The sequence below is a fragment of the Octopus bimaculoides genome, chromosome 16, assembly GCF_001194135.2.
Source record: "Octopus bimaculoides isolate UCB-OBI-ISO-001 chromosome 16, ASM119413v2, whole genome shotgun sequence".
Lineage (NCBI taxonomy): Eukaryota > Metazoa > Mollusca > Cephalopoda > Octopoda > Octopodidae > Octopus > Octopus bimaculoides.
The window spans coordinates 18,135,031-18,161,009 of record NC_068996.1 but is presented as its reverse complement, the minus strand read 5'-3'; the positions used below and the strand labels follow the sequence as shown (position 1 = coordinate 18,161,009).

The 25,979-nt window shown below is 34.3% G+C and overlaps 1 protein-coding gene across 9 annotated transcripts in view; it reads right to left on the bottom strand.

Moving 5' to 3' along the window:
- LOC106878999 (helicase domino) overlaps positions 1–25,979 on the bottom strand; it is a 138,393-nt gene that overhangs the window by 32,964 nt on the left and 79,450 nt on the right. For 8 of the 9 annotated variants that reach the window (XM_052973554.1, XM_052973552.1, XM_052973553.1 and 5 more), the window contains 9 exons: positions 24,121–24,309; positions 22,760–22,942; positions 20,456–20,539; positions 20,104–20,238; positions 10,716–10,751; positions 5,467–5,623; positions 4,175–4,422; positions 3,279–3,506; positions 2,263–2,556 (listed from right to left, as the gene is read on the bottom strand). In XM_052973554.1, the coding sequence (XP_052829514.1) occupies positions 2,263–2,556; positions 3,279–3,506; positions 4,175–4,422; positions 5,467–5,623; positions 10,716–10,751; positions 20,104–20,238; positions 20,456–20,539; positions 22,760–22,942; positions 24,121–24,309 (1,554 nt within the window). The remainder of the gene's footprint in view (positions 1–2,262; positions 2,557–3,278; positions 3,507–4,174; positions 4,423–5,466; positions 5,624–10,715; positions 10,752–20,103; positions 20,239–20,455; positions 20,540–22,759; positions 22,943–24,120; positions 24,310–25,979) is intronic. The other variant, XM_014928387.2, reaches the window with a different exon arrangement.

The following is a 25,979-nucleotide window of genomic DNA, read 5'->3' as shown; positions in this document are numbered from 1 at the left end:
AGCTACGCTCTTCAACAGAAAGAATACGGAGACAAGGAGAAAAACACGGAGAAAAAAAATTGAATAGTGTCCAGTCAACGGTCAATCATAATAATATATATATATATATATATATATATATATATATATACACACACACATATACACACATACGCATATATATATATACATATATAATATAAATATATTCTTTTACTTGTTTCAGTCATTTGACTGTGGCCATGCTGGGACACTGCCTTTAGTCAAGCAAATTGATCCCAGGACTTATTCTTTGTAAGCCTAGTACTTATTCTATCGGTCTCTTTCACTGAACCACTAAGCATCGGTTGTCAAGCAATGTTGGGGGAACAAACACAGATACTATAAATAAATATATATATATATATATATTTTAGGGCTGTGGAACTTAAAGATTAATTAATCGTTAATTTATTTTAGCTATAAAATTTTTATTAAGCGGTTTCAAATTTAATTTTCTACCCATCATTAATAAATGTGCCAGAAGTCAGGAAGCAATAATAACGACAGTAAAATGGCAGCAGAGAAGAAGCGAGTTATGAAATATAAACCTTTATCAGGTCGATTACATGAATAATTTGCATTTAAATTGTTGGCTGACAGCAATATCAAAACCGCTGATAACACTTACTTCAAAACAAACACTTGCTACAGTATTTAAAACCTCAGCTTGCAAAGTCAGCTTCATTTAGTCAGTCTACAGCGGCGGTGTCACCTACCTCCAAGCAGACTATTTTGAGTCAGTTTTATCATCGGTCTGATCATCCGGTGAGAGCTACTGTACAATGTCACATTAAAATATCACTTGCAATCTGGATAGCTAATAGCGACAGACCAATATTAATTGTAGAAGATGATGGTCTTCGGCAAGTATTGCGTACAGCACTTCAAAATACCAAATATAAAGTAGCTTGCCAGTGCACTATTGATAAACTGTTGGCTGATATTTATAACAGCAAAAGAGAAAGGGTTAAAGAAGCAGTGCAAAATTCAAAGGCAATTGCACTAACATCTGATTTTTGGACATTCCTAGGTAATGAAAGTTATTGCAGAATCACCGGCCATTGGATTGCTGATGACCGGAATTTTAATAAGTGTTATTCTTGAATGTGTGCATGTTGTTGAGTGTCACTATTCTAACAATGTTGCTGAGTTATATAAACAATTTGTAAAAGACTGGGATATAACAAAGAAGATTCAGGTTCTAGAAACAGACAATGCACAAAATTTGGTTTCAGCTGCTAACCAAACTGGTTTTGCTCATATTCCATGTTGGGCTTATAGTCTGCAGTTGAGCATATTGCATGGGTTTAAAGCCGCAGATACAGAAACATTGTTTGTTAAATGTTGAAAAAATCATAGGACATTTTAAACAAAGCCCTATCCACACAACGGGATTGCAGAATTGTAGTGATTCACTATTGTGTAAGCTACAGCAAGATGGAACAGTACTTTACTAATGCTAAAGAGTCTGCTGCAGGCCAGAGAAGCAATCATCACCAGACAAAGAGAAGCAATATAAAGGTCTAAAACTGTTCGATTCTGATTGGGAAAAGATTTCAAAATACATCAACGTTTTAGATTTATTTTATCAGGTTATGGTCCTGCTTGGGAGGTGAAAAATATGTGTCGTGTAACTTTGCATTGCCACTGTTATTGTCTTTGACAAAGCACATGATTGTAAATGATGATGATCCAGGTTATATAGCTAGATTCAAGGCAGTATCTGTTAATGACTTCAGCAAACATGTAGCTGACATGAAAAGTATTGAGATATTATTACAGATTGCAACAGCACTTGATCCACGATATAAAAACTTGAAGTGTTTATCAGACAGTTCAAAAGAACAAACTTGGTTACTTATTGGACAACAAATAGCAGTTGATGTTAATGATGACCAGTTGAAGAATAATGCACAAGATGATACTCCCTATCAATAAAACTATGTGTGAACCTAATGAAAAGCACATTAAACTGATGAAGTCTGACTCAGACTTAGAAGAGGGTGTCAAAAACGCTTCTGATGAAGTGCAGTGATATAAAATGGAGAAAAAAGTTGCTGTATCAGTTGATCCACTACAATGGTGGAAACTTAATGAAATGTAACAAACACCATTCACCCAATGAACTGTAACAAACTACAGTCATACAATGAAATGTAACAAATACTAGTTGCACTGTAAAATGTAATATTCAAACCAATACAAACAATAGCGACAACCAAAGTGAACAAGAAAACTCACAGCAGCGGCTGCAGCAGCTTGGTTCTGCTTCTTCTCTCGTTGAATCCTTTCTGCTCTGATCAAAGCAACTTGAACTGGATCCAATGGCAAGTCATAGTTAATTCCACTGCTCTGAAGCACAGATGTGTGTTTAGGATTCTTCTGCCCTTGGTTGGTAGTCTGCCTTAGTGGAGGCTGTCGTTTATTTGCCAGACTTTTTATCATATCAAAACGGCCAGAGTACAGAGTGGTAACAGCAGCATAGCTATCTTGCCCATAAAGCTGGCTTGTTTTGATTGGTCGGTTATTCTTTGTCTGTGAAAAAAAAAGTTCAAAAGCATTTAATTAGGATTTTTCCATATTTTTTTTAAACATAACAAATCATTAGGATCTTTTTTAAAACGGGGGCCACATCTTTCATTAACGAAACATTTTGAAACTTGGAACACTGGTAGAATGTGTCATATAAAACATCTTTTTCTTTTAGTCTTCTTAAAAAAAAAAGAAATCCCTAAGTTATTCCATGTTAAAGTTGTCGTATTTCTGTAATTTCAACCAATCACTGACGTCCATTCAGCCGATATACATTAAGCGCTGACTACATAAACAAACGATTCTGAAACAATTCTATCGGTGATAGGGTTAGGGTTAGGGTAAAAAAGCAAATAAAACAAAGAAAAAAAAGAAAATGAAAAAAGCAAATAAAACGAAGCTATGGCTTAATCAGCCAAAGGAGTAAATATAAACAACTGAATACTTGTCAGTGATTGGTTGAAATTATCGAAATAAGACAATTTTTTACATGAAATAAATTCGAATACAAAAATATTTTTCTGTTCTATAACACAAAATAGATAAGTATACAAAGTTTGAAAGTCTTTCGGTACCAAAAACACTACGTAAAACATTAATGAAAAATGTGGCCCCCGTTTTAAAAAAGATCCAATCGTTATCTTAACCCCCTACAACATGTACATTTCTGCTGTGTTTTTTTTTTAAACTCAGGAAATACAATGTAACATTGAATTAAGTTATACCTTGTATATTCCTTTAGTTTTCTTCTGTTTTCTTGGATTCATATCATATAAAACACGGCCTTCTTCACGTGGAATAATAATATTTTCATAACGATTTTTACATTGCTTTGGAGATCGGTAATTCCTGCTGCAGCAATTAACAACATCTGCAACTAACTCCCAGTTTGCAATGCGAGCAGGAGACAAAACTGTTAAATTCAGAGCCAAGTCCAAAAGTGTCAGAACAGCCTGTAATAAAATCAAAAATACAATTCAAAATACCAAAATATGGAACAATATCAATAAAATAGCAAAAAATACATCACTCTCTCACTTATACATTAGATGTGTGTTTATGTATGTATATGTATATATAATATAAATAATATATGAGTGTATGCATATATACGTACATGTATGTACATACCTACATCTACATATATATATATAGATGCATATCTGGGTACAGGACGTTGCAAAAAAACGTGGACAAAATGATAAACAAAGTACAGAAAACACACAGGCCACATAAAGAACATTTCCTTCATCAGCTGCCACCATTCTAAAACTAAGTGTTTCGAAGAGTTAGGGCAGGACACATCATTAGAATGGCTCTTCCCACGGACCACAACTTAAATTTGTACCGTGGAGGACAGAAAATGATGCATACATATAAAATTTCAGCATGGAAGGTGTTTATAAGCCATTTAAGAAGCACACAAAAACCGTTAGATTCACTTCAACATTTAAATTTAATTTGTCAAAATATTTTTGTCGCTTTCAGATCGCGACCTGTTCACTGACAAAATTCCATGCTGCATTCATTTATTTCGTTCCAGCACATGATCTTAGATCAGGTCACTTGCTATACAAGTACATCTCCATACATATATAATGGTTTAAAAATTACAACTAACCTGTAGTAAAGCCCAGTCTTCATGAATTAACCATTCCGGATGTTCTTCAGCCTGTTCCATTGGTTGTTTGTTTGACACAGACGATATCGAGCGGAAATTCTTAATTAAACCATGTTTAAGCTTCTGCATTTTTGCTTCACGACGCATCTTCAGCTGTGCTGCTGTTGGACGATCAAATAGTGATCGAGGAACTCGTAACTGCTCTTCTTTGCGTTGTTTCTGTTTACGAGCTGTTGTGAGTAACGAATCTAAAGATAATTGGTGTTTTTACAACAACAAGTGTAGTAATAATAATAATAATAATAATAATACAATAAAATTTTACTTAAAGGCAAAAACAAAACTGTAAACTCAAGAAAGATTCATAAAAGTCAAACAAATTTGGAGTTTTGCAAAGTGTAATAACTAATTCAGATAAATGGCTTTAAGTAATTTAGCATCAAACACCTCTATAAACTAAACAAGAAGTTCTTCTTTCTGTAGAATTTTGCATCAAAGTATTAACGATAAAGCTTAGAACAAGTTCTAAATAATTGTATAAGAATCCTTGTATTTGTAAATTTTTGAAAGCATATTTTACTCTAAGCATAGCTTGTTGTATCAGTGTGTCTTGAATACCAACATAGGTGCTGTATTCCTATTTTCCAAATATATTTCTTGCTCAGTCTTTTAGTTTTAATGGAGAGCAAACAGGAAATTGTGCATTTAGTGAATATATGTTGTAGAAGAAAAATAGCCACGTGATTATAGCATTGAACTACTAACTCATAGTTCCCAAGTTCAATTCTACTGCAGGCATTTCATTGTATTTAAGTACTACTCTACATTCTACCTAACTTAGTCCACCAAGATTCAGGAAAACATAGTAAATTATTATCTAGTAAGTTACTAGTAATAAACTGCAATCTATCTACAGAAATAGATGCAGTTTTTCTGTCTTATAAGTATAAGACAAAAGAAAATTCATGGCCCTAAGACAAAGACAAATGATAAATTTTTTTTAATATTAAAGTAGCCTTCAAAAATTTTTAATTGATATGAAATTGATTAACATACCAACATAAAAAAACAAAGAAAAAATCAATTAGTCTGATAAAGCAATAAGATGTTCAGTATTATTGTGTTGAGAATTTGTTTCAAATTACCATTCACATTTTTTATCCAAAAATATCAGTCCATCCCCATTAACAAAGTTTCAATTGAGATTTTAATTATCTAAATATAAACAAACACATTAATACAGATTTGAGTGGATTGCTTTAACAACATTTCTAAGAATTCAATATACATACTTGTAACAGTTTCAATTTTGGGTCGCTTATGTTCCTTTCTGATGTAGACAGGTGGTAGCTGGGTCTCCGGCATAATGGTGGGTTCATATAAGAAGAACATTGTTTGATCAATATAAACATCATTGTCGTCCTGGGGTGGGGTGGGAGGAGCCCACATCTAAGTTTAAGTAGAGAATTTAAAAAATGCTTTGAATAGTTCAATATTAAAAAGAATATAACCTTACCTTCAATACATACATACATACATACACACACACACACACACAGATATACACAGCACATACAACATCATCATTTAACAGCTGTCCTCCATGCATTGATGGTTTGGCAGGAGATAGCCTGCTTGTGAGCTGCCCAGGTTACATTTGTCTGTTTCAGCATGGTTTCTACAACTGGTTACCTGTCCTAATACAAACCACTTTACAGAGTGTACTGGGTGCTTCCAATATGACACCAGCACATTGTGTGTGTGTGTATATACACACATATAAATAAAACCCATACTAGCAGACATTAAATGATAATGATGATACACATACCATATATATATATATATATTTGTCTTGCAAGATTTTTAATGTGAAATCGTGTTGAAACAGATGTTGTATTTGGAGATGGCTAAACTGGCAATATGACCATCCCCAAATACAACAATATATATATATATATATATATACACACACACACACACACATGAACGAATGTATAAACATCTTTGTTCCTAATTTCTTGCAATGATATAGAAGCTCTAAGGAGATTCTGGACCTAACAACTCATCCAAACATAACCTATGTCAACAGACCCACATTTCTAACTTTTGTTTTGTGCTTATTTTTAATAAAAACTTTTAAAAATATGACTTTGCAAGACTGATCAGCAACCCAGAATTATCTCTTGATTAATTTCACATCAATGAATATTTTGTAACGGCAAATTTGTTCATATTTGCAAATAGCATATCTGCACATTAGATATGAAGAGTGTTTAATGCTGTTCCCAGGTAAAGAAATAAAACAATGCCTAAACTCTTTACAGTAATAATGGCAGCCATCATCAAACGTTACTGGTACAAAGTTGGTAAGGATTTATTAATATTTACTGGAATGGAATGTATTGAGGTTCAGGCAATGTGGAACCACATATACACATATATAAATATCCAACCCAACTGTAAGCCGTGTATTTAACTAACTATCTGGGAAATGAAAAGAAAAATCAATTACAACAAACATTAGGAGTTTACTTTGCAGGCTCTATGGCAATCTTCTGCATTTGACCCTATCCTCTACCTTCCAATCACTAATCCTTATGCCCTCATTTCCTCCTCTGTCATTTTTAATCAGATCTTACTTAGTCTTTCTTTTCCTCTACTTTCTTCCACATCCATTTCAATCATTCCTCACAAGCTACTTTCATCTTTCCTCAGTACAAGACTCAGCCACTTTACACCATTTCTCTACATAACACTCATTCATTACCACTGGATTACTCAATTCCCCTCCAACTCTCTCTGCAATTCATTGTTGATCTCGCCCCCACCGACCTCTCTCAACAATACTTTATTCATCTTTAGAACCATTTCTGTTTCTGTACTTTTCAGCTATTCCTGTTGCTCTGCATTCATTACTCATGCTTCATCCCTATAAATCATAGAACATCTCACACATATAGCAAATACTGCCTCAAGAAAAAAAAAAGAAAAAAAGACTATGATGAAACAACTATTTCATAATTCTTCGTATTTCACCAATCTCATTCCTATTTTTTGTTCTTCTCCTAGTATGAGTCAGTGCTGATCTACACTCAACAATGATACATGCTTTTCCATGTTGGAACATATAGTTTAAAGAGATACAAGTCTTTCTTCTTGCACCTCCATACAGTTAGGAGAGGGGAACTGATGCAATACTTGTAAGTTTTACTTCACTGCTTCCTTTGTCTGCATCCATTTTAGATAGATTCCACCAGCAACTGAAAGCATTTTCCAGCTTGAATTGTCCATACATATCACAAGACAAAATTAGTATCATACTCCTGGAAAACTTAGCTAGCAACAAGTACTTTCTTCTCAACTCCTCTGCATTTAAACATATCTGGAAGTCAGCACAGCATTCTTTACAGGACAATGTTCTAAATGTTCTCATTGCCCCTAATCCTAAATGGTATAATTCCAGTTTCTCTTCTATGCTGAAAAGTGAAGGCATGTCGCTGCAGTTAAAAAGTCCTCTTTACAACCACATGGTTCTGAATTCAATCCCACAATATAGCACTATGGATAGGTGTCTTCTATACTATAGCCTCAGACCAACAAATGCCTCATGAGTGAATTTCGTAGACAAAACATACAATGGCCATTTTGTCTATGTGCATGCATGTGTAAATGTTTACTTTCTGTGTTGAGCTGAGCTACAGATGATATTATTTGTTGACATATCCCACTCAAAAAAGAAAAATCATCTGCTAGCTCTGCACTTGCAAAGATGAATGGAATGTAAATTTCCTTACTTGAAAAACATGTAAGAGTTAGCATCAAGAAAAGCATCCAGCTGTAAAACAATGCCTCAATAATATATATTTGTCCAAGCCATGCTGATTATAGGGAATTTCACTCACAAGGCTTGTGTCAACCTTAGTCTTTGGTAAGACTGTTGTCCAGTGGGATCAAACTCATCATCATTAAATGTCCATTTTCCATGTTGGCATGGACAGGATGGTTCAACAGGAAGTCAGAAGACTACACTAAGCTTCCTCTGCTGTCTGTTTGATATGGTTTCTACAGCTGGCTACCTTTCCTAACACCAAACCCTTTACAGAGTGTACAGGGTGCTTTTTAACATGGCACCAGCAACAATGAGGTCACCAATTAACTTGCAAGACAAGACTCTTGCAACTAGTGGGGAGTAAGTGAGGGAGAGAAAAAAGTGTTTTGCATTAGAAGAGAGACATGGCTTCCTCAGAAGGAATGAAAGCTGGTCAAGATATAATGGGGAGGGGCCATACATCAAGTTACAAGGTGGTGTGTATAGTGAAGATGACTGGAGATTAGTGAGGGTGGGTAGCTAACTTTTTCACTACTCAGCTGTGCTTATAGCATAATTACAATTGAAAAGACTAATTGTGACTGGACACATTTTGAGATGATCAGAAGTACCTTTGGTTATTCTTTTGAATGACAAATATAGTTACAGAGCATCATAGTGCTGGAGAAAGTGTTAATGGACATCTATGCAGTGGCACGTGAAAAGACATTCGAGCGAGATCGTTGCCAGTGCCGATGGACTGGCTCCTGTGCAGGTGGCACATAAAATACACCATTTTGAGCATGGCCGTTGAAAGTACCGCCTGACTGGCCCTCGTGCCGGTGGAACGTAAAACATCCACTACACTCTCAGAGTGGTTGGTGTTAGGAAGGGCATCCAGCTGTAGAAACTCTGCCAGATCAGATTGGAGCCTGGTGTAGCCATCTGGTTCACCAGTCCTCAGTCAAATCGTCCAACCCATGCTAGCATGGAAAGCGGACGTTAAACGATGATGATGATGAATGTATGCTAATTTTGCCCCAGTTAGAAACCAATGGCAAGAGTGGATTAGCAAGTGCACAACCTCTTTTATATTGTAACACCCCTATGAAAGCAAAAAGGGATGTGAGAGATATATTAATGAACAACACTGAACTTGGTTTCATATATGTATACATACATGTCCCGGAAAATTAGTGAAACAGTAGAATGCACGGCTTGGATGGAATATGCTGAGATAGATTTTCTATGGCCAGATGCCTTTTCTGTTGCTAACTGTCACTTGCCTCCAAGTAAGCCAATATTTCTCCATTGTCAGACATGTCTTTCATGGAACATTGGAAACAAGCACCACTGCTTATATGATAGTGATACTCGTTTACAATCATCACATGGTGTCAAGACATGGGGCATGCATACAAAGACAAACACACAACAGGTTTTGTTCACTTTCTGTTTACCAAATCCAAGTTTTAATCAGCCAGGAGGTGTAGTAGAAGACACTTGCCTATGGTGGTGTGCAGTGGGACTGAACCCAAGATCACATGCTTGGGAGCAAGCTTTTTAGTAATACAATCATGCTTACACTTATGATACGCACACACATATATATCTAACTGTATGTGTGTGTGTGCATGTATTTGTGAGTGGATGTGTGTGCATATATATATATATATATATATATGCACACATCCACTCACAGATATATATATATAATCACAAGGTATTGGATAAAACTATTATAGTAGAAGACTTGCCTATGCAGTGAGAACAGTCTTTTTGTGCCTTTCCTAATTAAGAGGCTTTAACTAAATTATTATTTTCTAATGGCTTAAAGGAGAAATTTAAAACTTATTTCAGGGTTTCCAAGAGGGAAGCACTAAGTCCTCCTCAAACTGGAGGCCAAGGGTGAATGCGTCACCCAGGATCCAAGTAGTGGTGTTAAATTAGGCAACAAGATTAAGTCAACCATTGAAGAACTAGTAGCAGAAGATACTTGCCATATATACTGGGCAATGGAAGTGCAGAACCAAGTGGTTGTGAATCAATATTCTTAATCATCTGCAAGAGCAAACAGTTAGTTCCATCTAAGAAGGGTAACTACAAATAAGCCTTCACTGCCAATATTACCAGCAACTATTAACCCTTTTACTCGTTCAAAGTATTTTCATAAGTTTCTCCTAAATATCCATGCTTGTTTTCAGACTTTCAGCTAGCTCTTTTTTCATATGTTTTGAATAATATACAGCTTTTCTTTCACAAGTCCCAAGTCACTCTGCTGGTTGAAATGGGAATATGAATCCTTTATGCTACACAAATGCCAGAGGAATATGCTACGTGTATCACGTGATACACAAGATAAGAAAAGGACTAATATGTCCAACTAAAATTTGGTGTTATTTTATAAACAAAAACTATCGATTTTGTGCAGGTGATATATTGAATCAGAAGAAATAAGGATGAGCACCCAGTACTTTCCCTGCTCTACTCAAAAGAATACGGATGCAGTAAGATAATATTCAACTGATGGCTTCTAACTATGATACTAAAAATTAAAATCAATGTAATTCTTGGCAGGTTTGGAAAATGATATGAGGGAATCAAAAGGTATATTTTCTTTATTTCGGTCTTTTTTTTTTCTTTTTGGCAATATTTTCCTAAAATAAAAAATAAATATCAAGTTTGTATTCATCATTTGGATGAGATGAAAAACTTTTAAGGTAAACTTACAGGCATTGGTTCATGATCAATGTCACATACATAGACCTGCAACATAAAGTGAGGACCATTAAGATGTAGTAAGACTAGGTGTCCAAAAATAACAAAATACTATAACAAATAGCTGTCTGAATGCAGAAATCACCTCCAGTTAAAAGTAAATAACTGACAGTGCCCACATCCAACCCACTCCTTGTATTACAAATGCGATGAGTGTAATTGTTGAGTGCCAGTGCTCATTACTTTCAGATTACTAGCATAAACTGAAGATATCCTTGTTACCATTTACCTGATATTTTTGTCAACTGCAAGACTGACTGGATCTTCCCTGATATCTAGTCCCTTAATGTTCTTACCTTTTCAAGAGAACAGATACTGTACTAATCTGCTTTCTCTTAAAATTACATTTTGTATAGTTCATTCTTAAATTCTAGTTAATAATTCTAATTAACATGCACACCACAACTTTAACATCATCATAACCTAGAGCTAAAATTCAAGTGATTTTTGGTACCAAGATAAAATGATCAGTTTAACTGGGTTAATGCTAGACATGCGATTTAATATAGATTCACCATGCTCTATCATTCAGATACCTTTTTTTTTTTTAATCATCATTATTAATGAAATGGTGAAGTCACAGTGCAAACTGAAGACTAAAACCTTGTGTCTAACTTGGTGGAACATCACAGAATTACAAGTTTTACCATCTCTGCTGTACCTGAGAGTATTCACTTAAATTTTGCTCTAGAAATAGCTAAGTTTATGAGATGTGTGTGTATATATATGACACACACAAACACCATAAGAACTAGATTTACAAATAAATCTGAAGTAAAGACTTGTAGTTACTAGGAATACATTCCATAAATAATTTTCCTTAAATATAATTTATAAGTATATAACTGAGCATTCCATAATTTAATATTTAGAAAATAAGTGAGCAAGCGTTCACACCAAATTAATTTAAATATATATAATGTATTTATATCTTAAAATTTCAACAAAATGCATGTTTGTATGATATGATTAGGGAAAGCTTTTAAATTAACCAGGGTGAAGAGGCAGTAAATGAAATGCTAAATAGCCTATAATATACTTTTCATTTTAAAATTTAAGATGCTTTTGGGTTTTAGAAATAAAAAAAAAATCTGCTTTAGATATAAAAGAAAATTTATAACAATTTAGATCAGTTTTCCAATTATCAACCGATTGCTTGATATTAAATAATTGATGCTAAAATGCTTCTGAATGAAGGGGGAGCTATACCTCTCATACAAGAGAACTGTAGAAAAAGGAATAAGATCTATATTAGATTTTTACAAGCTAATTGAGATGTAAAGTCAGATATAAGAAATGTGATATTAGTTCCCACTGGCAAAAAAAACAAAAAAAAAACTACTTTGGTGCCTTATGTGAGTCACAGTGTTTAATATTTTCATGATGCTAATAAAAGAAATTTGAGGGTTATCTCAAAACATCAAATGGTAAATTCAGTTCCATGCTGCAACTACAGCATGTCTCTTCTAGATGTTAGTACAAACTGAATTCAATAGTTTTCCAAGAAACTCAGAAAACTGAAAAAAATTGTAATTTCCTTACAATAGATCATTTGTAATGGAAAGCAGTTATTCCTCTGAGAAAATTATCCTCCTACTTAAGATTATTCCCCCACCCACCCAGTAAGACAGTATGTTGATACTTTTGGAGAATTACTTTTCAGTTATTCTTAACCCTTTAGTATTTAAACCAGTCATATCTGGCCCAAATATTCTACTTGTTTTATGTTAAGACCTGACAGACCTGGCTTCTCACATGTACTGTACAATGACATTCTAAAATTAAAGAATCACATCATTAATATCTTGAAGCTACAAGATAATGAATGATCGATAACAATGTGAACAAATGAGCGTTACATTTGTCGAAGTAAACTAAATGTTAAATAGTTAATGTTAACTGCTCACAAGAAAAAGTTAATATGCTACTAGTGCCAAGAGATAAAGTTATAAAGGAGGAAAATTGAGTAATGGACCTTGGTGAATGCTGCAATACAAGTAATAATGACTGGAACCCAGTTTTGGGGTATTGAGGCACTAGTCAGTCACCTTACAACTGTCCTTATAACGAAAGACAGGTATAGCATACCTTCCAAGGACTACATTCATTACTAACAATATACTCATCATCCAAAGAGGAATGATTCTTGGTATAAACTCAATATAATTTTAAGATGAAAAAAGTGTTTTAAAAAAACGAAAATTTGCATTCATTTTATATTTAACATATTCTAGCAGGATCTACCAAATAACCAGAATCAAAGAACATATTCTCATGCTTTGAGAGTATTCTCAGTTGACATATAGAGAAAGGCTTTCCTAATATTTACCTGCAGCCTTAAAACAAGCTGCTTTTGAAGGTTTATAAATGGCAAACTTAAAAAAGAAGCATCTTTAGTCACTATCAGTTATCGACAATTACATATTCTACTGTTGCAGTTGAGGTCATAAATTTTTAAATACAAAGAAAAAAAGTTATCTTTTAATAATATCTTGTTTGTTTATTACCACTATTATTATTATTTTATAACACATCAAGTTAGTTGCTATCCACTAAGAACGCCCCTGATTGCAAACATTACTTATTTATGGTACTAACATAAAATGTTAAAGAAATATATTTTCGATTTCCTGACTAATCTCTGTCAAAATTTCCATCAGAATCTTAGGTATTATCAACCTAGGTATATAGATAAAATTTTTTTTATGAAAATCGAAATTAAATTAGCATAATCTCAAAATTGTAAATTAAGTTTGTAATCAAAGGCTAACTTCAGAAACTGTTATGAATTCATACCTTATACATACCTTAATACATACCAGCTGGTGCAAGATGCATAATAATATTTATAATTAGGATATGTTTATAATTTATAAACACATTGGTATTCTTTCTTCCAATTATGACACTAAAATTTTCAGCACATATAGTGCAGGATTTCAGGTTAGATTCCAGCCAGTTATAAACTCATTTTTTTTTTTAAATAAAAATTTCCCTCTTTTAAAATAAAACAACACACAACAATTTCACAAAATTTTCAACATCTAAATTAATGAGCAAGGGCACAACTCAACAAAATGTTTCTCAAAATGTGTGAAATATTATTATGTAAGATTTAAAACTATGAATTGCTTTTGTTATTTTTTTAAAGTACCTTTTTTTATGTTCTTCAAACAAACCATTTTCTAAGCATAAAGGGAGAAAACTAAAGCACCCTAAAGAATGCTACTTGAGTTAATTTTGAAATTCATATTAATTTTAAAATTAAAATCTTACTTTTCATCTATTTTTAAAAGAGGAAGAAATAAAACAAGTGAAGCTATTGCTAGTTGTATTGCCTTAATTGACGTTCAGGATATATATCGTATTCTTGGGTGTTGCTACTTCTCTAGTGTCAGACTTAACAATGTCCTAACATCTCACAGACATTCTTTTTAACAACAGGTCTTGTTTAGTCAAGGTCAAACTTAATTGATAAACCTATCATTAAAGATATTCCAACCATGACCATTCTGTCTTACTTTGAAGGAAGTCTGACTTCAGACTACATTAACCTGCCTCTTTTTTTTTCTTTCTTTCTTTCCTAATCTACCAAGGAACGATCAGTGATTTAACTGTTACTTCCAGGAAGATGACTGACCTAGAGAAATCTCCTTTTACTCAGATTTGTTTACTCCCTCTTCTGACCAAATAGATTCATGATTTAAGGTATTCCAACTACAGCCAACTGTCTTAGATTTATCTATGACAACATTTCCTAATGTTACCCGTTCTTATTTAAGAGTAGGGTATAATTAGAGGGAGACTCAACTACTATCTATCAAGTTGAACAACCAGTTTCTTCTTAGCTCATTTAACAATTAAATCTCAGTTTAAATACCATTTTTCCCCCCTTTCTTTTCTGAATATAAAGTTGTTGCAAGTGATTATAATCAACAAGGTCTACATCAGGACAAACCTGGGGTTAAACAGCAACAATCAGAGTAAAGTATCTTTGTTTACCATTCAAAAACTCTACAGTGAACATTACATGTAACTTTAAAATGGTTTAGAAAAAAAAAAAAAACCTGTTTCTATATCAGTTCTCATCTAAAAATAGGTTTCAACTTCTAAGCTTTATATTGTCCACATAACAAATTAGTTGATATTTTAATAAAGAGAAGGGAAAATGTGCTTACAAGTCTAGCCTTTTTTTTTTAATGGCCCACATCATTAGTGGAAAAGAGTTATTTTTAGATTGGAAACTAGACTTAAACAAGGAGTCAACTAATCTGCAACCAGTACATGAATCCTTATATCTTTTTGTACATTTAATTTTTCACTAAACAGATTTGAAATATCATAAACTAAGCAATTTGCAGTGTAGAATAAGATTCATAATTGAAATTTGATAAAATGGGAATTAATTTATGCTTATATGGCTGGATGAAGAAAATATTAGGTACTTTTTAAAATTCATTTTGTAAGATATAAAATAAAAATTACTGATTATTTTTAGGGAATTTGAAGATTTAATAAAAAAACATGTTCATGGCAACACAAAAATGTACTTAGGTCCAAAATGTAGATAATGAAAGAGCTATCGAGTGCTTATTTGACAGGTACCTGGTAAGCACACATTATAGCTCAATAAAATATAGTGAGCATATAGTGATTCACGGCTGAATATGGTTATTAAAAACCTATTCTGCAGTCAACCAGCATCTCATTTCCTTGGTGTAAGGAGCTGCCTGGCAAGGCACAGCATGATACAAGGTATTTGGTGCCTAGTCAGAAATTTTTGGATATTTCTTAAAAAAGTTTTCAATCTTAGGGGGTAACTTAAAGAGATTTATTCATGATAAAAAGATGGATATCATTTCAGCATTTTCTAATAGAACAGGAGACGAGAGATTTTAATATATGAAAAGAAAGTAGGAGGAGGGGAAGACAAGGAGAGAGGAAATTTAACACACTGATTGACAGTGATACAATTATTGTTTTCAATATTTTTACTTGTCTATTTCAAACACCTAAATTTTTGTTCTCTAAAAAGCCAGTTTTTCTTTTTTTTCCTTCTTTAAGATAGCCAATAATATGCCTGCTAATAAAATGATAACTATACCATATGTCTATACAATGGAGACAAATGATACAAATTTTTCTTCAAAGATTTCCCCAAATCAAAAGCTTAACCAACCAAAGTCCTATCTCGTGAGAAAAAATTATAGTCACTATATAATTTGAGAAAAAAATGCAATTTAGCAGTTTCACACAAATGTTTAATAATGGTATTATACTAGATATTTTTGCAACTGAAATACATCAAATCTTATACAAACAGACTAACTACAAAATATAATTTCGCATTAAATACCATTTAAAATTAATCAATAATAGAAATTAAAATCTTCTCTAAAACTTGTCAAAAGTGGTTATTAATGTAATTTTTAAATCATGCACATTAGAAAATATGAATTTTTTCAAAACCCAATTTCAATCACAAGTAGTTTTTGTAAAACTTATTTCAATGGTTTTTTTTCTAGAAACAATTTTCTTAATATGTTTAAAATTTTGTGTACATAATATGTTGTATATAATTTATTGTATGTATGGTGTGTACTTTACATATATATACATACATAAGTGTGTATATATACATATATAGATAAATAGATCACTGTTGCCATTTTTATAAAGATGGTTGGATGGATGGTTGGTCGGTTGGTTGGAAAGATGGATGGATGGATTAAAAAAAAAAAAAAAGAGGAAAAGTAGTTGAAGAGGAGGAGCTCCAGGAACTGCAATGCACCAATGAAATGAGATGAACTAATTGTTGAGAAAAAAGGTTGACACCAAAACCTTGAATCATCAGAGCAGTGCCCCTGCTTATTTACACACACAGCGACAGAACACACATACCAGGAATGAGATGCCGATAACCAACAGAAAGGTTTGTTCAGTCATTTATTTTTCACAGAAAAAAGAAAAAAAAAAATTCTTGAGTTAAATATCTTACATAATAATTTTTTTCTTCGCCTTGAGATATCACAACAATACCATTAAGCCCTGAAAATCTTTTACATGCAGTACAAAAAACTGCCAGATGTTGCATTTTTTTTCTCTCAATCTTTACCAACAGTTGATCGTCAACTTGCATATGTTAATATATATATACATACGTATATATGTACATTATATATACACACACAAACACATATATTATATATACACACAATTAATATACATACGTGTCTATACACATATGTAAATATATTATATATATACACACACACATACACACACTATACAAATATTAATATAAATACATAAATACATGTATATATGTGTGTATGTGTGTGCATAAAATATATATGCATGTATATGTGATGTGTGTAGATATAGTAAAAATATACAAATATATTGTAATATATATTAAATATATATAAAATAATATATACAACATATATTACATAAATATTTTATATATAATATATATATATATATGTATCTGCCTACATATGCATGTCTCCGTTTTTTCAATCTGAAATGTATCACAAAGTCTTCCCACAATGTTTAACATCTCGAGCAACTTCCTATTGAATTCAGTACCTACGTTGGCAGATGGTAATTCAAGTTACAGACGTTACATACACACACACACATACACACACCATAGTAAAAAGCACTACATGTGTGCACGTGCATGTGAGTAAACATACGTATGTATACAATAACATATACTTGCACATGTCAGAGAAAGGTGAATGTGTGTATGTATACATATACAAATATACATATTTTTTTTTCCAGGTTTAAAATTAAATGTTCTACTTGATTAATAGAGTAATCAACCATTTTCAGGTAAGATGTCACCAGACCCAACACAATTGCTACTGATTTTGTTGGACAAATCTGGCCCATTTAAATTCTGCTGTTTATAGTTAGGATGTGATATTTGCACTATCTGACTTCCTCCACTATTTGTTAGCGTATCTGTTGTAAGTAGACTTTCAGGTAAGTCTATAATGATATTATTCAACTTATTTGTTACATTTATAACATGCTCTGCTGACTCTTTATCCACACTGTCATCTGCATCGACACTCTCTGAAGTATCTGCCCGCTTCTTAGACTCTTGCATAGAAGCCCGTCGGGTTCGTATCACAAGATTTGGATTTGACCAAGGCTGAGGACTGGACGTTGCCGTGGTTACTGGAATAGAGATAAGTGGAGCAGGGACAACCTGTGTGTACTTAACAGGAATTGTAGGAGAACCACTTAAAACACTTTCAACACCGACATGATTGACAGTCGGGCAATTCTGTGTAGTTGAAGTGGTAACTGCTGCCTTAGGAAGAATAGTGGACACTGGCACAGTTTGGGTAGGAGTTGATATCAGGGGTAATTTTTGGCTTGGTGCAGTAGAAACTAGATGCGTTTGAGTAGGGGTTGCAACTAATAGTTTTTGCGTAGGAGCCGATACTAAAATCTTTTGAGTTGATGAGGTGACTAATAGCTTTTGTGCTTGAGTTGGAACCAATAGTTTTTGGGTTGGAGTGGAAAATAAAAGTTTTTGAGTTGGAGTAGAAACTATAAACTTTGGAGTAAGAGAAGTTGTAGGTAATTTCTGTGCTGCAATAGTTACTGGAAGTTTCTGTTGTAAGACAGATACTGGAAGTTTCTGCTGTAAGACAGATACCGGAAGTTTCTGCTGTAAGACAGATACCGGAAGTTTCTGTGTAGCAAAAGTTACAGGTATCTTATGTGTAGCAATAGGTACGGGAACCTTTTGAGAGGGTATCTTCTGTGTTATTGTAGTAATTGGCACCTTTTGTGTGATAGTAGTGACAGGAACCTTTTGAGAATAGGTTTTAATAGGAACCTTCTGTGTGATTGCTGTAATGGGGACTTGAGTAACAGCAGTTACAGGTATTTTCTGTGTAATAGCAGACATAGGAACATGAGTTATAGTTGACACAGGTACCTTCTTCTGAGATATAGCAGAGACAGGTACTTGAGTGATACTACTAATAGGAACTTGGGTAATAGCAGACACAGGAACTTGAGTTATAGTTGAAATAGGTACTTTTTGAGTGATAGTATTGACAGGTACTTTTTGAGTTAAAGCAGACATTGGCACCTGTATTTTTTGTCCTAAAGCTCTGATTGGCACCATATGACCAATTGGTACTTTTTGAGCTAAAGTTGTCCAGACATGAGCAGCTGTTGATCCAGATACAATGCATGTAGCTGCACTGACTGGAACAATATGTGGAACAGAAGTTCCAGTAGAACTCACAGGTAAAACACGTGTGACAGAGGTACTAACAGATGAGGCACAAGCCATTTGAGTAGATGTGCTAACTGTTAAAGTATGAGTAGTTTTTGCTGCTGCTGACAACACTTTTACGGTTGAATTGGTTGGTAGTTTGCTGGTTGATTTCGACTCTACTTTTACATGTTCTGAAACTTTTACGGCTGTTTCTAATATCCTAGCAGAAGAAACTGGAACAGGTGTTGAAGCAGTCGTAGTGGCTGCTACCTGTAAATCAGCAGCTAGTTTCTCCTGAGCTATTAGGGTAGCTCTAAGCAGTTTCTTAGAATTCACTTTAATTTTTTTAACAGAATTTACCTGTGACCCTTTCTTGCTAGTAGTAGTAGTAGTAGTGGATGTACCAACTGTTGATGTAGCAGCTGATTTCTTAGATATTACACCACCTGATAACTTCTTAGTAGATGCAACTTTGTTAGAGTTTGCTTTTTTGGTATTAGATTTCTTAGACCCAGCACCTTTTTTGCCTGAACCAACCGGTTTTCTACCAGGACCGCCTACCTTCTTTTTATTAGCCCCGACTCCTTTTTTAGCTCTTTTAGACCCTACCAACTTTTGATTGCCGACAGTACTAGAAGCAGATGTTTTGGTGTTAATTACAGAATTACTGTTCTTACTGGAAATGGAATTAAGATTTAGCACTTTTTGATTTGAAGTAGCCTTGTTTTGGGCACTAGGATTGGATGGAATCTTTGAAACATCCTTCTTAAGAGCATGCTTCAACATACCAGTGCTTACTGGTGAAGAGTGTTCAGATCTTACGGAATTAATGCCCTTCATTTTCCCACCCCGACTTGAACTGTTTTCATCTTTTTCATTATTATTAATGAGTGACTTTCTAGTGCTACTTAGTCCATTGCTCCGAGATTTAGCAATGTCTGAGCTAGCAGCAGATCTTCGAGAACTCTTACGGCTAGAAGTTAGCTTTTCATCAGAAGTGTTTTGCCTACTATTAAAATTCTTATAATTACTCTTTTTCTTATTGCTTTTGTTACCAGAATTCTTTTTAGACTTAGATTTTTTCACCTGATTATATGCATCATCCCTTGTATATGTAAACAGCATCTCATCTTCTTCTAATTCAGCTCTTATTTCTTCCTCTTCTTTCAGAGATTTGAGCCGTGCCAACTCCCAGTCTTTTTTAGCACTCTCAATATCCTCCTACAAAACAAAATGCACACATTCTTAGTTAGTCATTTTATCTTTGTTAAATTTTTACTTCAATTACAACTGTATATTATCATCCAAAAAAATATTTTAATTAACTCTTTTAAATTTTATGACAAGAAAATGAAAATGCTTTGAAGGTAAACATCAAAGAAATAAATATGCAAATGCATGCACACAAACTCAGACTTCTAAAACTAATTTTACTTACTTCTGCCATCTGAAGCTCCTCACTACAGAATGGTTCCATTTGGGTTTCCAAGAAAAGGACAGCATACCGCTCAACAGGAGATAGCTTCAAAAGAAAATTGAAGGAATTATATAAATTTTAAACACCAAATTTCGATTTTTGAATTTAAAAAATAAAATTAGAAAATATAAATACTGAGAAAAAGAACTGGACACAAAAAAAAAGATAAAGAGCTTTCATTATAACTTGCTTTGGTTAACAAGGAATGGAAGAATAATTATCATTTAACGTCTATCTCCCTTGTTGGCATGGGTTGAACAGTTTGACTATAGCTTGCAGTAGGCTTCATTGTCTGCTTTGGCAAGGTTTCTGTGGCTGGATGCCCTTCCTAACGCCAACCACTTTACAAAGCGTACTGGGTGCTTTTTACATGCCACCAACAACAGTCACCAAGTAATTTGCAAGACAAAGACCTTTCAACTGGGAGAGGAAGCAGTACTGAGGGAGCTGGCTTTGTGCCAGTTGAGTGGTTAAAGTATAATTGAGGGATAGAGATAAGTGCCTTGCTGTAGAAGGGATACTTGGTTACCATAGTAGGAAATGAGGGTAAAAGGGCATCTACCAAAAAATGTTATTTAAACTCATATTCTGCCCATTTTTATGTTTAAACCATCCAGATCCGGCCTTTCACATCTACCTTAAAATATCATGTCTAAGCATTACATTTAACAATGTAATTTGGATGCTAAAGGATTAAATTGTGCCAGGATTTATAACCAAATGAAACCTGATTATTCTATCTTAATTTCTGTTGGTGTTTCTATGGTTCTCACTTTAAGATTGTACAGAAATGTTTGGGGAGGTTAGTGCTGCTGCAAATATTGAAACAGATCCAAATAAATTGCTGTTTAACAAAACCAAGGTGGTTTTTAAACTTGTCCAAGACTGGTGTAAGAAAGAATTATATGGATACAAGCAGTTCTCAAAAAGAGCCACTCACACCAGCAAAAATGAGTTCTGATAAAGCTGTATGTGGGTATGTGTGTGCATAAATAAAACCTACACACATAAATATATATGTTAGCAAAACTAGGTTCTTTACTCAGTTTCCTTCCTCTTCAAGACATCACCATCACCCATTGTCTCCCTAACTGCAGTTCTTCCATGATACCACTTTTTACTACCCAAAATCATTTCATCTGTTATCCATCCTCCATCCATTAACACTATTCTACTCACTCACACTTTCACCATCACCAAGTGCCACTGAATCACAAAATTATCTCTCCTCCTATGCCTCTCTCATTCTCATGCACTATGCTTGCTACCATCTCTCTCCTCCTTGTCCATTCCTGCAACTTATACAACCACATCATCTCTCTCTCTCATCCTTCTACTTTCCCTTTCCTCCCATAACTCATGCATTGTTGATTATCTACCAATCACATATCTGCATTTCAACTATACCTACCTCCCCTCACCCATTCCCCATGTCTTATTCCTCCAATACTCTTACAACCTCCACCCACACCATTGGTTCCTTTATCCCTGCTATCCACCTCATCACTACTATTTTTATTGTTTTCCTGAGCCACTCAATCACTTGTACCCTCACTTCTAAAATATGAATAGCCATATGGCCCCTCTACAAGAGACTTGTTCTGCTCCGGCCTCTTTTCTCATACTTTTACCCTTCGTCATCCAATATAAAGCTCCCCACTCAGAATTCATAGTCTTACAAGCTGCATAGCAACCTCAGTAGTGTTGGTTGCAGAAAACAGCATCCACTACGCTGTAAAGTTGTTGGTATTAGGAAGAGCATCCAGCCATAGAAACCATGCCAAAACAGACAATAGACCATGATGTATAGGAACCTGTCAAAGTATCCGACCAGTGTCAGTAGGGATCATGGACATTATATGATAATGGTGGTGGTGGTGATGAATAGAGGGAAGAAATTTTTCTGGAGAATTGGGACTGATATCAAGATGTTTGGGAATCATTGCACAATGGTAAGATTTTATTAGAATTTGATTGTCCTTTCTAGCAGGTTAACCAACTACATAAAGGCCCCTACATTGGTTGGTCAAAATTATTTCATAAATGTTACTTTTAATGTTCATCAGTAAATAATATGCTTACACAAAATTCATTTCTGAAACTGCAATTCCCAATACACAGAATGGTAGTCCCTCATCAAGAGGTGAACTTTGCAAGAAAATGACTATCACATAAGTCCAAAGTTTTACTGATGCTTGTAAATATGTTTTAAAGACAAGAAAAAAAAAAAAAAAAAACTTTTACAAGTGTTAAAAACTCGCTTACCTCTTTTTCCAAAAGACTCAATTCCATCTCAACCTTAGATGTTTCGTCTTCATCTTGCTTCCTCTCAGCCTCTTTATCATCCCAAGGGATGTTTTCATCAAATTCTGCTAATTCTGCTTTTTGTTCAGCTTTTACCAAATCAGCAGCCATAACATCAGTCTCATCCTCTGCTTTACACAATGCCTACAAAAATGTTTTAATGTTTAAAATAATGCTGAAACATTTAACTCTTTTGTCAATTTACTGCAAAAAAAAAAAAAAAAAAAAAAATTCTTAATGCCTAAACTGATTTCTAAAACAATCAAGGATTTTGTGCAATTTAATAAAATAACTAATCTTATTGAGTTTAAAATATTCTTACCTAAAATTTATGACATGGTTTATTTTGGCCATCACTCAAATAGAATGACAATAGAATAAGTATTTAAAATGATTAGAAACAGTGTGGCCAATGTAGTCATATGCAGAAAAAGTCACGCTCTCTGCACTCCCATCCAGGAATTGAGAGCAGAAGAGAAAGAGAGGAGGGTACTCCATCAGTGCTCAGCTGCTACTCGCACAAAACACTGCAGTCCAGGGATCAAAACCAACAACCTTGTAATCATGAGCCCAACACCTTACACAGAAGATTTTGCATCCTAAAGCTCATGGGCAATCTAAAGATTGGTTTGAAAGAATAGTTGGATGAACTCAAAGAAACCTGTCAGATGAACTAAAGTGAGCGATTACACACACACACAGATCTCAGTCAGAACAGAGAGTATTCAATTATTCAATCAATCATACTCATCAAGCTCACTAATTTAATATGTAAGTGGATTAGTAGACCCCCACATAACCTTCAAAGAAATTCACAGATACAATTAGCATGACACTATTTGACAAAGTTGAAACTTTGAATTACAACTACAACCCACCAAATAAACATTCCTACAGTTTCTGTCAATGCATAAAGCATGGGCCAACCTGATGCTAAAGAAGATGATCTGCTCAAAATGCCATGCACCAGAATAAAAAAACCTCATAGTTGCAACACAAACTTCTCAAGCATTTAACCATACTGTGCTAACATTATACATATGATTAATGAGAGGAACGGAAGATGGGAGATACGGGGGATCAACACTAGATGGGTTGAGACAATTGTAGTGGTCAATAAACATTCTCGTATCTTCGATTTTTCATCTCTCTCATTAATCAGACACCCAATGAACAATGTAAGTGAACATGCTTTACGAACAAGCTACCAGGTGTATACCGAAGAATTTATTATCTAACAATACATGTGTGTGTGTATAAACAAACACCTTTTCAAATGAAATCAAATAAGATTTATACCAAGCATTTAATGCAATATTCACCTGTTCCAATTGAGTAATAAGATTAGATTCTTTTCCATGCTCTGAAACTTTGTTCACTGCTGGTTTTTGTACCAACGTTGTGGTTAATACTTTCGCTTCTTTCGGCCACTCAATGCGTTTCTTAGTTTCCCTTTCTTTAGCAAGAGCCTGCAATCCAGTAGGCTCATCAAACAATTCTTTGATAGTATTCTGTAATTTATGAAGAAAACTTTTAGTATATACTTTAGAAAAAAATGCTGTCATTTTGATTGTTTATAAACATATTTCATAAACAGCTATTTACTGGATAAGTCTACTATGTAACACATTAAACTTAGTTTCAATGTTATCTTGTTTGTGAAGACCAAAACTAACTTTACATCTACAATCCAATATCAACTCAACTCAATACATTTTATCATGATCATCAGTGACTCATGTTCATATCATTTTAGTCATCTCAGCTGCAAACAGCAATATTTTTATTGTCATGTATCCAGACAGTGATCACCATTGTAAAAATTTTTACCACACTCATCACCCATTTTCCCCTTTTACAGCTCGTTTGTTCACATATGTGAATGTTCCTCTGCTTATCACCCATGTTCTAGTCTTTTATCAGCCTGCCAGACATTCTACAATATATATTGCACAGAGTCACTGCACTGACCAAGTACTTTAGTTTGACTACATTGATTCAAATATTCATCCACATTTTAAACTTTTCCTGAAGCCATTTGACAAATACTTCAATAACTGCTAAAAGAATACTAAAAAATGTATTTATTTTCTCCTTTTGAATGTTTTTTCATTAATCGCTACATTGTAAAATCACTGTCGACTTTAATGATTGATAAGATTAAAATATATATTTTTGTTTAATGGCTTGACTTGATGGGTCTGGAGTCATTCCAAGTTAGTGATCCAGGAGATGTTATCATGCATACAACCAACCAGGTCCACCAGTGCTCTCCATCATTGGCAGTCTCGTGTCAGTTCCTCTGCATCCTCCAAGGTGACATGAAACCTCTGGAGAACTTCCCAAATCATGTCCAGCCATCTGGTGCAGAGCAAGCTCTTCACCAGGATCCTCCTCTTTTTGTTTAATGCATTTTAAAAAATCCACATATTTAATGCAGTGGCAGAGAAGAAAAGGGCTTTTGAAGAGTGGTTGCAGAGAGGGGATGGAGAGGCTTATGGTCGTTACAGAGAAGTGAAGAGGAGAGTGAAGAGAGTGGTGAGGGTAGCAAAATGGGAGGCGAGTGAAAGGTTTGGGAAAAAGTTGAGTGAACATTTTGTAAGAAATAAAACGATGTTTTGGAGAGATAAAGAGGTGGTTGGAGGAAAGGAAGAAAGGGTGAAGGATGTAAATGGAAATTTGTTGAAAGGAAGTGAGGATGTACAAAGGAGACAGGTAGAGTATTTTAATGAGCTGTTAAATGTGGAGGATGTTAGGGGGGCAAGTATAGTAGCTTTAGGGAGGAGAGAGGAGAATGCCTGTTGGGGAACGGAACTACAATGCAACTGGAAGAGAGGAGGTGAGGGAATCCCTATGGAAGATGGCAAACTGGAAGGTGCCAGGTATAAGTGGAATGCCTAAAGAAAGGAGGAGTGACAGTGACTGAATGGTTAGTGAGGCTTGTGAATGTTTGTTATATGGCTGGAAGGGCACCAAAGGACTGGTGCAGTGCCTGTATAGTGCCACTGTGCAAGGGGAAAGAGGATAAATGTGAGTGTGGGTATTTTAGGGGTATAAGTTTGTTGTGTATGGTTGGTAAACTGTATGGGAGAATTCTGATTGTAAGGGTGAGGAACCAGACAGAGAATGTACTAGGGGAGGAGCAGTGTGGTTTTAAGGGTGGAAGAAGGTGTGCGGATCA